Below are 13,850 nucleotides of genomic sequence, written 5' to 3'. Positions count from 1 at the left end.
GGGCTATATCACCTTTGAAGAGCTATTTCACCATAGAAGAGCTATAGTAGATCACCATTGAAGAGCAATATTACCATGGAAGGGCTATATCACCTTTGAAGAGCTATTTCACCATAGAAGAGCTATAGTAGATCACCATTGAAGAGCAATATTACCATGGAAGGGCTATATCACCTTTGAAGAGCTATTTCACCATAGAAGAGCTATAGTAGATCACCATTGAAGAGCTATATCACCATGGAAGGGCTATATCACCATTGAAGTGTTTGAGTGTTTGAGTGTTTGCTGATTGGCTCGGACTCTAACAGACAACCCCTCCTTCACAGACGTTTGTTCCAGTAGAGGACTTCGACAAACGAGTAAATACAGAAATGAATGTTTTCCTCATCTAAATGCGGGGCTGTTATGCATGTTCATAATATTATGTTTTGTTCAAACAAGGGAAATCTGGCTAAAGGTGCTGATTCCAACATAGGTCAACTGATCATTGCTTATGTCCCGGAAATACACTACTCAAAAAAATTAAGGGAGCACGTAATCATCACAGTATAACACCAAGTCAAGTAAATTACAGGGATATCAATTTGCCCAGTTAGGAAGCTTAAGCAATTTTGAATCAATGTCACCTGTTTTGGTGCTAATAGAAGTGACAACAGGTGCACTGGAGAGGCAACAGCAAGACAACCTCGAAAAAGGGAATGGTTTTGCAGGAGTGGGCCTGGGAAAAATTGCTCTCCCTTTATCCTTCCTGATTGATTCTTCTCTAATTTTGCATGTTGCTAGTGTCCTTGTCACTACTGGTAGCATGAGGCGGTACCTGCAGGCAGTCCAGTCCATACATTCTGTCGCAAGAAGGTTTGCTGAGTCTCCCAGTGTCAGTCTCAATAGCATGGACCAGGAGACGGGCCATTACACGAAGAGACTCCATGAGGGTAGCATGAGGGCCCAACGTCCTCTAGTGGGACCTGTGCTCACAGCCCAGCACCGTGCAGCTCGATTGGTATTCACCAGAGAACACCTGAATTGGCATGCCCGCAATTGGCACCCCGATCTCTTTACAGATGAGAGCAGGTTCAAACTGAGCACATGACAGACGTGAAAGAGTCTGGAGACACCGTGGTGAACGTTATGCTGCCTACAACAACATCCAGCAAGACCGGTTTGGCGGTGGGTCAGTGATGGTCTGGAGAGGCATGTCCATGGTGGGTTGCACAGATCAAACGTGCTAGCCAATGGTACCCTGACTGCTGTACCAGGATGAAATCCTCAGACCCATCATTAGACCTTACGCTGGTGCAGTGGGTCCTGGGTTCCTCCTAGAGCTGGACAATGCCCGACTTCATGTGGCCAGAGTGAGTAGGGAGTTCCTTGATGACGAAGGCATTGATACCATTGGCTGGCCCACACGTTCCCCAGACCTGAATCCAATTGAGATCCTCTGAGATGTTATGTGTGGGTGCATCTCACGCCATGTATCTGTAATATATTTCCTTCATGGAGACCCGATGTGTGACTTAAGTGTTCCCTTCATTTCTTTGAGCAGTGTAGTAAGTGAACAGTGTAATTGAGAAATTCCTCCTCCAGAAGGCGGCGATGGTGGGGAGACCCAGGCTTGATGAGGGATACAGAGACATGTTCTCGGTCAACAGACAGACGCCAGAGTTTGACTTGTTTCCCTCCAGTATTGTGGTCATGGAGGATCTAGCGGTAGGAGCCACTGTTTTCCAGGTGAGGGTTTTGGACTACTGATTGATTGATGGATTGGATGGTCCAACGTTGTTCTGAGCTAATATTTTGAGTGTTTAACATTCCATGTTTGGAGTTACTGCTGTAAATTACATTGCTTGTGATTCAAGGTGAGGGCGACGGACGATGACACAGCGTTCAACGGTCTCATCCTTTATGGCATCTCCGACGGCAACAGAGACAGCTGCTTCAGCATCGCCATGGAGACTGGCCTCATCACAGTGTTTCGGCCTCTGGACCGCGAGCGTTCTGACCGCTACGTCCTGAATGTGACCATCTATGACCAGGGTCTTCCCCAGCGGTCCAACTGGAGGCTTCTGACTGTGAACGTTGAGGACGCGAATGATAATGACCCAAAGTTCAGCCAGGACAGGTGTGTGTCTTTGTGTCTGTTTGTTTCTGTGCATCTGTGTGTGTGTCTATCATGTTGTGAAGCAGCAACTCAGGTCTTGTATTTATAAAGACCTCAACCGACGCCCTGAGATCCACGCCATGTCCTCCTCAGTTTCGATTGCGCTCATATTTGTGATTTCTGAGTGTGATGAAAAGTACTCTGGAAACGACGTTTCATTAATAACAATGTCTTCTTGTTCTTCCTGTGATGATTAGCTACAGTGTGGTGGTCCCTGAGGACACGGCTCTGGGGGTGGAGCTGGTACGGGTGGAGGCTACGGACGGAGACCAGGGCTCTAACGGAGAGGTGTTCTACACGCTGCTGACCGCCCTGCCAGAGTTCAGCATCAACAGCCAGACTGGGTCAGTGGTGGTGACGGGACAGCTGGACCGGGAGACGGTCCCAGCCTTTGTCCTCAAGGTGAATGCCGCCGTCACGCCGCGTTGATTATTACTAAAACGTTTATGCATTTTGTTGGATGTGCATTAACGTTGCCTTTTTAAGTCTGTCATTTGGACCTCATTCTTTACTTCTGAGACATCTTATTCTGTACCTGGTGTTCTTACTTGGTGTTTGACAGCAGGGCCCCGGTCCAGATCATGTGTTGGTAACCTGGTGGTAAGAGCCTTGGGCCTGTGGACTAAAAGGTTGCTGGTTTGAATCCCCCACAAAAAGCTGAAAATCTGTAGCAGTGCCTGTAGACAGGACACTTAACCTTCAGCGCTACACTGATTAATGTGATTGTCTTACTGATTCATCAACTGCCTCATTGATCAATTGACTGGCTTGCTGACTGATTTATTTACTGACTTATTGTGTAATTAATTTCCTGACCGTCTGACTGACTGGTTATTCGACTGATTGTTATGATTGAAGGTGGAAGCCAGAGACAAGGCTGAGAGAGGGACGCAGCGCTTCTCCGTGACGACTCTGACCATCACGTTGGAGGACGTTAATGACTGCCCTCCGCTGGTGGTGTCTAGCAGCTACAGCGCCCGTGTGCTGGAGGACCTGCCACCAGGGGCAGTCATCGCCTGGATCCAGACCCAGGATCCAGACCTTGGTCTCGGGGGACAGGTCTCCTACACCCTGACAAATGATGTTAACGGCGCCTTTGAGGTATGTCATCTTGTACGATGTAATGCACAGTAACAGTCAAAAGTTTGGACACAACCTACTTTCTCAAGGGTACCAATTCTCTTAAATGATTAGGTGTGTCGAAATGTTCAACCAGTACTCTACATTGTTGTCGATGTGCACATTGTTTGGATGTTGTACATAGTTTTTTACATTGTATCGGGTGTTGTACATAGTTTTTTACATTGTATCGGGTGTTGTACATCGTTTTTTACATTGTATCGGGTGTTGTTTCATGCGTTGTTTTGGAGCTTGTTGTCTACGTTTTTTTACTTAGTTGTGCGCATTGTTTTGGATGTTGTATTCAACGTTATTGTGTGTGTTTATTTAGACTTCCATGTTGTATGAAGTTTCGGATGTGGTTTTGATTCTAGCTTTGTGCATTGAATTCTATGTTGTTTTGGATTTTGTTGCACGTGGAAGTAGTTGTACTTGGTGCCTGAGCAAATATTAGGGAAGCTGATCTATCCTCATGTCCTCAGACTGGTTTGTATAGAAGAGGGGTCTTCAACCTTTACTGGTCCAGGTTCCTGGTTTGATTTGATTCCCATGTGGTGGTGGCGGGGGGCAGTAGAAAAATACATCCTCACTACTTTCTTTTCTCCAAAAACAAACCCCTTGGCTCTCCTTCCTTTAGTCCCCAAAACCATGATTATTTCTTTTGTACAACCCTTTCTCCCTCATTAACACTAAATACCCCCGTTGACCCCTGTTCATTCTCATTACTGTCCTCACCTGTGTTCCTGATCACCTGTGTTCCTGATCACCTGTGTTCCTGATTACCTTTGATCCTGATTACCTGTGTTCCTGATCACATGTGTTCCTGATCACCTGTGTTCCTGATTACCTTTGTTCCTTATCAGCTTTGTTCTTGATCACTGTCCCTGATTATGTTTGTTCTTCCGTGTCGGTCATTGTTTGTTTCCATTGTAAAGTACTTTTATTTTCATGTACTTTTCAGGTACTGTTCTCAAGTTCTGTTATGTTCTAGTTCTTTTATTTTCTAGTTCTGTTATTAAAGTCCTCCGTTCTCCCTTCGTCTGTGTCCTGCCTCCGTAATAATGAATCTAGATACATATTTTAAAATACATCAATACATCAGTTAACAAAAAAATATACATAAAATGTTATCATCATCTCTCATCTTCTCATCTCATCTTCATTCGCTTATCCGTATCGGGTCGCGGGGGCAGCAGCTCCAGCAGGGGAACCCAAACTTCCCTTTCCCGAGCCACATTTGCCAGCTCTGACTGGGGGATCCCGAGGCGTTCCCAGGCCAGTGTCGAAATATAATCTCTCCACCTAGTCCTGGGCCTACCCCGAGGTCTCCTCCCAGCTGGACGTGCCTGGACACAACCCCTTGATGCACCTAAGACCTTTAGACCACAGCTCCCTGCCGCAGCTTCGGCAATGGAGGCTTTGAACATCGACCACTCAGGTTCAATGCCCCCAACCTCCACAGGGATGCCAGAAAATCTCCGCCGGAGGTGTGAGTTGAAGATCTTTCGGACAGGGGCCTCCTCCAGACATTCCCAGTTCACCTGCACTACCCGTTTGGGTTTTCCCGGTCTGTCCAGAGTCTTCCCCCACCCCCTGACCCAACTCACCACCAGATGGTGATCGGTTGACAGCTCCGCCCCTCTCTTTACCCGAGTGTCCAAAACATGCGGTCTCAGATCCGATGACACGATCACAAAATCAATCATCGACCTTCAACCTAGGGTGCTCTTGTACCACGTACACTTATGAGCATCCTTATGTTCGAACAAGGTGTTCGTTATAGATAATCCATGACTAGCACAGAACTCTAACAACAAACGACCACTCGAGTTCAGATCAGGGAGGCCGTTCCTCCCTATCACGCCTCTCCAGGTGTCTCCATCATTGCCCACGTGTGCGTTGAAGTCCCCCAGCAGAATTATGGAGTCCCCTACTGGAGCCCCATACAGGACTCCATTCAGGGTCTCCAAGAAGGCCAAGTACTCTGAACTGCTGTTCGGGGCATATGCACAAACTACAGTCAGAGATCCCCCCCCCACAACCCGTAGGCGTAGGGAGGCGACCCTATCTTCCACTGGGGTAAACTCCAACATAGCGGCACTCAGCCGGGGGCTTGTGAGTATCTCAACCCCCGCCCGGCGCCTCACACCCTGGGCAACTCCAGAGAAGAATAAAGTCCATCCCCTATCCAGGAGTACGGTTCCAGAACCGAGACTGTGAGTGGATGTAAGCCCCACCAGATCTAACTGATAGCGCTCCACCTCCCTCACAAGTTCCGGCTCCTTCCCCCACAGAGAGATGACGGTCCACGTCCCCAGAGCCAGCCCCTACCGCCAGGGTCTGGTCCGTCGAGGCCCCTGGCATTCACTGCCACCCACTGCAACCGACCCCAGCGGTTCCTCCCATGAGTGGTGGGCAAACCCGGCCACCAGGCGCCCGCCGGCGAGCCCTCCCTCTGGGCCTGGCTCCAGAAGGGGGCCCCGGGCTTCCTCCGGGCAGGGTAACTCCTCCTCTTCCTCGTTTATACATAGGGTTGTTTTGAACCATTCTTAGTCTGGCTCCTCCCCTGAGACCACTTTGCCATGGGAACTAAGGCCCGGACAACACAGCCCTCAGGTTCATAGGAACACACAAACCTCTCCACCACGATAAGGTGATGGCTCCCGGAGAGGAGCCATTTTATGATATTGTCAAATTATGATTTGAGGATAATAAGTTTAATGATTCCAGGCGAATTAGATTGTTCCAGTCCGTGTTTTAGGTTTTGTTTTTTATATCCTTATTTGGTCCCCCCTTCCTGTTTTCCCTCAGCTCGTTAGCCACATCAATCCCACTTGGGTTACGTGCACCTGTGTCTTGTCCCATCGTTAACATGTGTATTTAGGTTGGTGTTTGTCATCCTGGTGGGATCGGTTATTATTTGTCCATAGGACGCTGTGTTTGTGTGCTGTTCCCTTTTGTTTTTAAATCTGCCTTTTGGCCTTCTGAACGACGATCCTGCCTGTGCCGTGACAATAAGAAGGTGTAATGAAGCTTAACAGAGTGGACAGCAATTGTAATTTAACATAACGTTTGTGTCTCATTATGCAGAAAACATCAATATATATGATGTTAATAGCAATACACACTAATATTAGTAATTTATTTGTATTTAATTTCATGTGTGAATTTTCAACTCTTTCCACATATTCTCAATTAATTGAGGTCCTGCTTGACTGGGCCAGTCAAGGACATTCATAGACTTGTCTCAAAGCCACTCCACCATAGTTTTGGGGGTGTGCTTTGGATCACACTGGAAGACGAATCTTCAGCCGAGTTTGAGGTCCTGTGTGCTCTTCAAGGATCTTTCTGTATCATGCTTCATTCATCCTTCCCTCAGTCATGACCAGTCTCCCAGTTTCAGCCACTGTGAAACATCCCAATAGCATGAAGCTACCACCACAATGCTTCACGCTAGGGATAGTATTCTCAGAATGATATATATTTCTTTTGTAATTTCAGACCATATAATCTTTCTCCACTTGGTCTCAGAGTCTCCCAGATGCCTTCAGGTAAAATCTAGCCATATTTCTTTGCCACTCTTCTTTTTTTGCTGCTTTTCTTTTGCGGGATGGCCTGTCAGTTCCAGGACATATCAATCACTCCTCCCAGAGTGCAAAGAACCTTGTTGTGACCCTCGACGACATGCTGTCGATCTCTGCTAACATCAAGGATCTAAATCGCTCCTGTAGGCTCATGCTTACCTCACTCAGGAAGCATCTCAAGTCCTGGAACTTGTCATCTCATGTCTGGACTATTGCAACTCACTCTTGGTGGGGCTCCTGGCTTGTGCAACCAAACCCCTGCAACTCATTCAGAATGCAGCATCCCGCCTGGTGTTTGACCTTCCCAAGTTCTCTCATGGCACCCCGTTTCTTCCCACTCAAGGCTGTGGTTCTTGCTAATGGTGCAACAAGAGGAGCTTCCCCTCCATACCTTCAGGCAATGCTCAATCTCTACAGAAGAGTCTCTACCTTTTCTACCATTTTCAAAAACTTCCGATAACCCAACTTTTCATAGAGTACCTAAAATAGTTCCACTGCCACCACCTCTGTTGTTTGTTGTCTTTTGTAAAATGTACTTTTCATGTTTTATGTTTTTTATCTGTATGGCGTTCTTTCCAGCACTTACTTTTGCAGATTAACTAATTAATTGATTAAAATGCACTTACTAAACTGTGTGGTTGTTTCACCAAGCTCTTTTAAAAGAGTATGTACTTATTGGAATCACAAAATCTGTTCCATTTACAAGCACAGTTAAAAGGACATACACTCATGTACAAAACACATTTAACAAATAAAACATTTATACTTAAATTTCATTATACATTTCCCAAGTTAAAACTTAATAAATGTAAATGCATTAAATAATCAAAAGATCCATCCTGGGAATCAAACTCATTACTAAATAATAGCTTGCAGCAAACTTTGACAATGCTTCCCAATCTAGTTAAACTTGGAGTTTGTTGTATTTGGCAGCAGTTTTAGCTTACATTAGCACATAATGACAGGTTAATAATGTATGCTGTTCCCAGAGTGCCTTTTTATTACATAATATAGCACTTGAAGGAGAAAAAAACTGAAAACAAAACTTGAATTAAATATATCATAAACATTATAGATCTGAACAAGAACATTTATTAGTTTGTTGAAGGTAGGTTGTGAAAAGCCTCAGATGAACAGATGTAATATCCTGTAGACATCAGCATACACACTAGCCAGTTCATTAGGCACTTTTATTAGGTCTGGGACTGTTTTCTGTTGGGTTGATTTCTGGGTACTATTCTCAGTTGGGTTGATTTCTGGGGACTGTTCTCTGTTGGGTTGATTTCTAGGGACTGTTCTCTATTGGATTGATATCTGGGGACTGTTCTCAGTTGGGTTGATTTCTGGGGACTGTTCTCTTTTGGGTTGATTTCTAGGGACTGTTCTCTATTGGATTGATATCTGGGGACTGTTCTCAGTTGGGTTGATTTCTGGGGACTGTTCTCTTTTGGGTTGATTTCTGGGGACTGTTCTCAGTTGTAAATCTAGGTGGATTCTGTGAGCGGAGCGGTGAAGGTTGGGACTGATCTAGTGTTGTATATCTAGGTGGATTCTGTGAGCGGAGCAGTGAGAGTTGGAAAGGACTTGGACTATGAGAGGCAGCAAATCTACAACCTCACTATAGTGGCCAAAGACAGAGGGACACCAAGCCTACGCTCTCTCTCTTACCTGGACATAGAGGTACACACAGACACACACACAGACAAACACTCAAACACTCATCAACACAGACACACACCAACATTCAGTATCTAAGTCCTAACCCTGAAACACTTTTGGACCTCAGCCACCACTGAGTCTAACTCTAACCTTATCCCAGTGGGGTATGGATTCTAACCTAACCTCAGCCACCCCTGGGTCTAACTCTAATCTTATCCCAGTGGGGTATGGATTCTAACCTAACCTCAGCCACCACTGAGTCTAACTCTAATCTAATCCCAGTGGGGTATGGATTCTAACCTAACCTCAGCCACCACTGAGTCTAACTCTAATCTTATCCCAGTGGGGTATGGGTTCTAACCTATCTATTTCTCTCTGTCTGTATCTCTGTCACTCTGTCAAGGTTGTGGATGTGGATGAGAACGCGTTTGCTCCATATTTCTCTGACTTTGCATTGCGGGCCATTGTGAAGGAGAACAGCCGAGTGGGGACGAGTGTCCTGGTGGTCAGTGCTGGGGATGAGGACCGGGGGAAGGACGGGATCGTTAGGTATTCTCTCCGAGGGGGCAGCGGACTGGGCAGCTTCTCCATCGATGAGGAAACAGGTAGGTGCTGTTCTACTGGGTCTTCACGCTGCAGAGACATGCCAAACCCGGCACTAGGTGTTTACATTTTGTGTTTATTTGAATGTGTGCATGTGTGTCTAAATGTATGTGTTTGTTTATATGTTTGCATGGCAGTCCGTTTTATCATTTAATTCCGAAAATCTTAGCAACGTTTTTAAATTGCCTAGTACTTATTCTTTAGTAACTAGTAACTATTCCAATAACCTAGCTACGCCCACCTGAACTCGGGTCTTTTTCATTTACGAAAACGGAAGTATATAGCAATCAGTGGCAAACTTATATATTACAAATATTGTCATCAAATTACAGATACACTTGACAAAATATTACTTCTTAGATTACTTTGAAATTAAATTGTTATGTTTGACTGTGTAATTTTATTGTATTAAAAACATTGTTTTTCACACCTGTCTCAGTTTTGTGTAATCAGCATACGTGCAAAGGTGGCGGCGAATAACCAGATAAATGAGAATAATGACTGAAGCACTTGTTTAATTATGTCGGGTTTTGGCTTGAAAAACTGAGTATGCTTAACATTAGCCTACCAATAGAAAATGTGATTAGGTAATCTACTACCGACACATATTTCTCAAAACAGTAATAGGCTACAGTGGAGAAAACAAGTATTTGATACACTGCCGATTTTGCAGGTTTTCCCACTTACAAAGCATGTAGAAGTCTGTTATTTTTATCATAGGTACTCTTCAACTGTGAGTGACAGAATCCAGAAAATCCAGAAAATCACATTGTATGATTTTTAAGTAATTAATTTGCATTTTATTGCATGACATAAGTATTTTATACATCAGAAAAGCAGAATTTAATATTTGGTACAGAAACCTTTGTTTGCAATTACAGAGACCATATGTTTCCTGTAGTTCTTGACCAGGTTTGCACACACTGCAGCAGGGATTTTGGCCCACTCCTCCATACAGACCTTCTCCAGATCCTTCAGGTTTGGGGGCTGTCGCTGGGCAATACGGACTTTCAGCTCCCTCCAAAGATTTTCTATTGGGTTCAGGTCTGGAGACTGGCTGGGCCACTCCAGGACCTTGTGATGCTTCTTACGGAGCCACTCCATAGTGGCCCTGGCTGTGTGTTTTGGGTCCTTGTCATGCTGGAAGACCCAGCCACGACCCATCTTCAATGCTCTTACTGAAGGAAGTTGGCCAAGAACTTGCGATACATGGCCCCATCCATCCTCCCCTCAATACGGTGCAGTCGTCCTGTCCCCTTTACAGAAAATAATTATGTTTCCACATCCATGCTTCATGGTTGGGATGGTGTTCTTGGGGTTGTACTCATCCTTCTTCTTCCTCCAAACACGGCGAGTGGAGTTTAGACCAAAAAGCTCTATTTTTGTCTCATCAGACCACATGACCTTCTCCGATTTCTCCTCTGGATCATCCAGATGGTCATTGGCAAACTTCAGACGTGCCTGGACATGCGCTGGCTTGAGCAGGGGGACCTTGCGTGCGCTGCAGGATTTTAATCCATGAAGGCATAGTGTGTTACTAATGGTTTTCTTTGAGACTGTGGTCCCAGCTCTCTTCAGGTCATTGACCAGGCCCTGCCGTGTAGTTCTGGGCTGATCCCTCACCTTCTTCATGATCATTGATTCCCCACGAGGTGAGATCTTGCATGGAGCCCCAGACCGAGGGAGATTGACCGTCATCTTGAACATCTTCCATTTTCTAATAATTGCGCCAACAGTTGTTGCCTTCTCACCAAGCTGCTTGCCTATTATCCTGTAGCCCATTTCAGCCTTGTGCAGGTCTACAATTTTATCCCTGATGTCCTTACACAGCTCTCTAGTCTTGGCCATTGTGGAGAGGTTGGAGTCTGTTAGATTGAGTGTGTGGACAGGTGTCTTTTATACAGGTAATGAGTTTAAACAGGTGCAGTTAATACAGGTAATGAGTGGAGAACAGGAGCGCTTCTTAAAGAAAAACTAACAGGTCTGTGAGAGACGGAATTCTTACTGGTTGGTAGGTGATCAAATACTTACGTCATGCAATAAAATGCAAATTAATTATTTAAAAATCATACATTGTGATTTTCTGGATTTTTGTTTTAGATTCCGTCTCTCACAGTTGAACTGTACCTATGATAGAAATTACAGACCTCTACATGCAAGTATGAAAACCTGCAAAATCGGCAGTGTATCAAATACTTGTTCTCCCCACTGTATACCTGATATTTTTCCAATATCAGATTGGACTTGTTTAAGGGATTAGGCTGCTATTTGCCTACAAATTGCTGTAACATGGCGCTGCCTTTAAGATAAAACATTTTATGGAATAACCAGTCATGATTTCCATTTGATGCCGACACCTTAACTGCGTACAACTATTGACCTGTATCAAATCTACCTTTTATAGCCAAGATCATTAAGAAGGTTGTCTTCAATCAACTCAGCAATTGTGTGACCTCAAGCGGCCTCTTAGACAAATTTCAGTCAGGTTTCCGACCTCATCACAGTACTGAAACGGCCCTGATAAAAGTTTTAAATGATATACGGCTGAATACTGATTCTGATAAAATAACAGTTCTGGTTCTATTAGATCTCAGTGCAGCATTTGACACTTTAGATCATAGAACACTTATAGATAGGCTGCAAAATTGGCTAGGACTCTTCAGGACAGTCCTTTATTGGTTCAGATCTTATCTAGATGGCCGGAGTTACTTTGTCACCATTGGTAATCATGAATCTGATAGGGTGGCTATGACATGCGGAGTTCCACAGGGATCAGTTCTCGGATCGCTTCTGTTCAATCTCTATATGCTACCTCTGGGCCAAATCCTACAGAACAACAACATTAACTACCACAGCTATGCCGATGATTCTCAAATATATATGGCTCTCCAACCATATGACAACAGCTCAATAGACTCACTGTGTCACTGTATAGAGCACATAAATACCTGGATAAACCAAAATTGTCTACAATTAAACCAAGATAAAACTGAGATTATTGTGTTTGGCAACAAAAATAAATGAACTAATATTAATAAAGAGCTGGATTCTCTGGCGCTTAAAACCAGGGATCAAGTGCGTAATATTGGTGTTCTGATAGACTCTGACCTCACATATATCTGTCATATGAAAACGGTAACCAAAACAGTATTCCATCATCAAAACAATATAGCCATAATAAATGGCTTGGTGTCCCAAAAATACCATAAGAAGCTCATCCATGCTTTTATCTCTAGTAGGGTTGACTACTGTAATGGCCTCTTAACTGGACTCCCCCAAAGGACTGTAAAACAGCTGCAGCTCATTCAGAATGCTGCTGATAGAATGTTAACCAGGGCCAAGAGAACAGAGCACATCATTCTAGTTCTTCATTTTTCCTTTGGCTTCCAGTCAGTTACAGAATAGATTTTAAAGTGGTGCTTTTAGTTTCTAAATCACTGAATGGTTTAGGACCCGAATACATTTCTGATATGTTTGAAGAATATAAACTGAGCAGGGCTCTTAGATCCATGAAAACAGGTCAGCTAGTAGAGCCCAGAGTCCAAACTAAACTGCGTTTAGCACTTATGCTGTACACAACTGGAATAAACTGCCAGAAGATCTTAGCCCCAAACATATCCATTTTTAAATCCAGGTTATAAACACTTCTCTTTTCACGTGCCTATGACTAAGCACTTAAACTTAATCACACTGTTTAGCGTTATAGCTTCCAATGTTTTTATATTTTCTTATTCTATTTTTTCTTATTATGATTTTTTCATTTATTTTTATGTTTTCATTTGAGTATTTGTTTTTATGTTATTGAATTTTTATATATTTTTTCTTTCTTTGTAAAGCACATTGAATTGCTTCAATGTATGCTATATAAAAAAACTTGCTTGCTTGTTTGTTGTTGACCTCAGAACAGTCAGATCATTGGTTAACATTGGCTGCTGATGACATCGACTTTCAGATGAGAAGGCAGGTGTGAATCCCAGTTTATTTATGAATACTACATTTAGATAATGAATCACTGTTGGCCCTAATAATTGCAGGGTCTGTTCTCGTCGTTGCAACGTTTTTCAGCGCCTGTGTTCATGTATGTGCGTGTGGATCCCAGGGATTTCTTCAAGCTTTTTACAGTGTTGGTGGTTGTGGGTCAAAACATCAGATAACTCAAAATGTACACTTGAAAAGCTAAGGATATCTTGGTCTTTATGTACAATGATGTGAATACCTTTTTCAAGAAATGACCATTTATTTCACCTTTCTAAATCATGTCCAATCGATTGAATTTGCCACAGAAGGAACTGAGAGAAATCTCAAGGGCAATTAAAGGACACAGGAGTTATGTTTAGTGTGTTAAGGGACTGAAAACTAACGTAAGATTAAAAAATAAAGCTGAAAATAGGTGTTGTTCAATTGGCTATATTCCGATTTGAATTACAGTGAGGGGAAAAAATATTTGATCCCATGCTGATTTTGTATGTTTGCCCACTGACAAAGAAATGATCAGTCTATCACATTAATGGTAGGTTTATTTCCACAGTGAGAGACAGAACAACAACAAAAAAAAACAGAAAAACGCATGTCAAAAATGTTATACATTGATTTGCATTTTAATGAGTGAAATAAGTATTCGACCCCTCTGCAAAACATGACTTAGTACTTGGTGGCAAAACCCTTGTTGCCAATCACAGAGGTCAGACGTTTCTTGTAGTTGGCCTCCAGGTTTGCCCACATCTCAG

At 43.7% G+C, this 13,850-nt stretch overlaps 1 protein-coding gene across 1 annotated transcript in view; it reads left to right on the top strand.

Moving 5' to 3' along the window:
- LOC105026649 (protocadherin Fat 3) overlaps positions 1–13,850 on the top strand; it is a 159,671-nt gene that overhangs the window by 22,557 nt on the left and 123,264 nt on the right. Inside the window, exons 14-19 of the mRNA XM_029121213.2 lie at positions 1,585–1,728; positions 1,857–2,119; positions 2,356–2,560; positions 3,017–3,259; positions 8,407–8,541; positions 8,924–9,125. Of these exons, the coding sequence (XP_028977046.2) occupies positions 1,585–1,728; positions 1,857–2,119; positions 2,356–2,560; positions 3,017–3,259; positions 8,407–8,541; positions 8,924–9,125 (1,192 nt within the window). The remainder of the gene's footprint in view (positions 1–1,584; positions 1,729–1,856; positions 2,120–2,355; positions 2,561–3,016; positions 3,260–8,406; positions 8,542–8,923; positions 9,126–13,850) is intronic.

The sequence above is a fragment of the Esox lucius genome, chromosome 7 (genome assembly GCF_011004845.1).
Source record: "Esox lucius isolate fEsoLuc1 chromosome 7, fEsoLuc1.pri, whole genome shotgun sequence".
In the NCBI taxonomy this organism is placed as follows: Eukaryota; Metazoa; Chordata; class Actinopteri; order Esociformes; family Esocidae; genus Esox; species Esox lucius.
The sequence above is the reverse complement of the archived record's forward strand: the minus strand, read 5'-3'. Positions and strand labels throughout refer to the sequence as shown.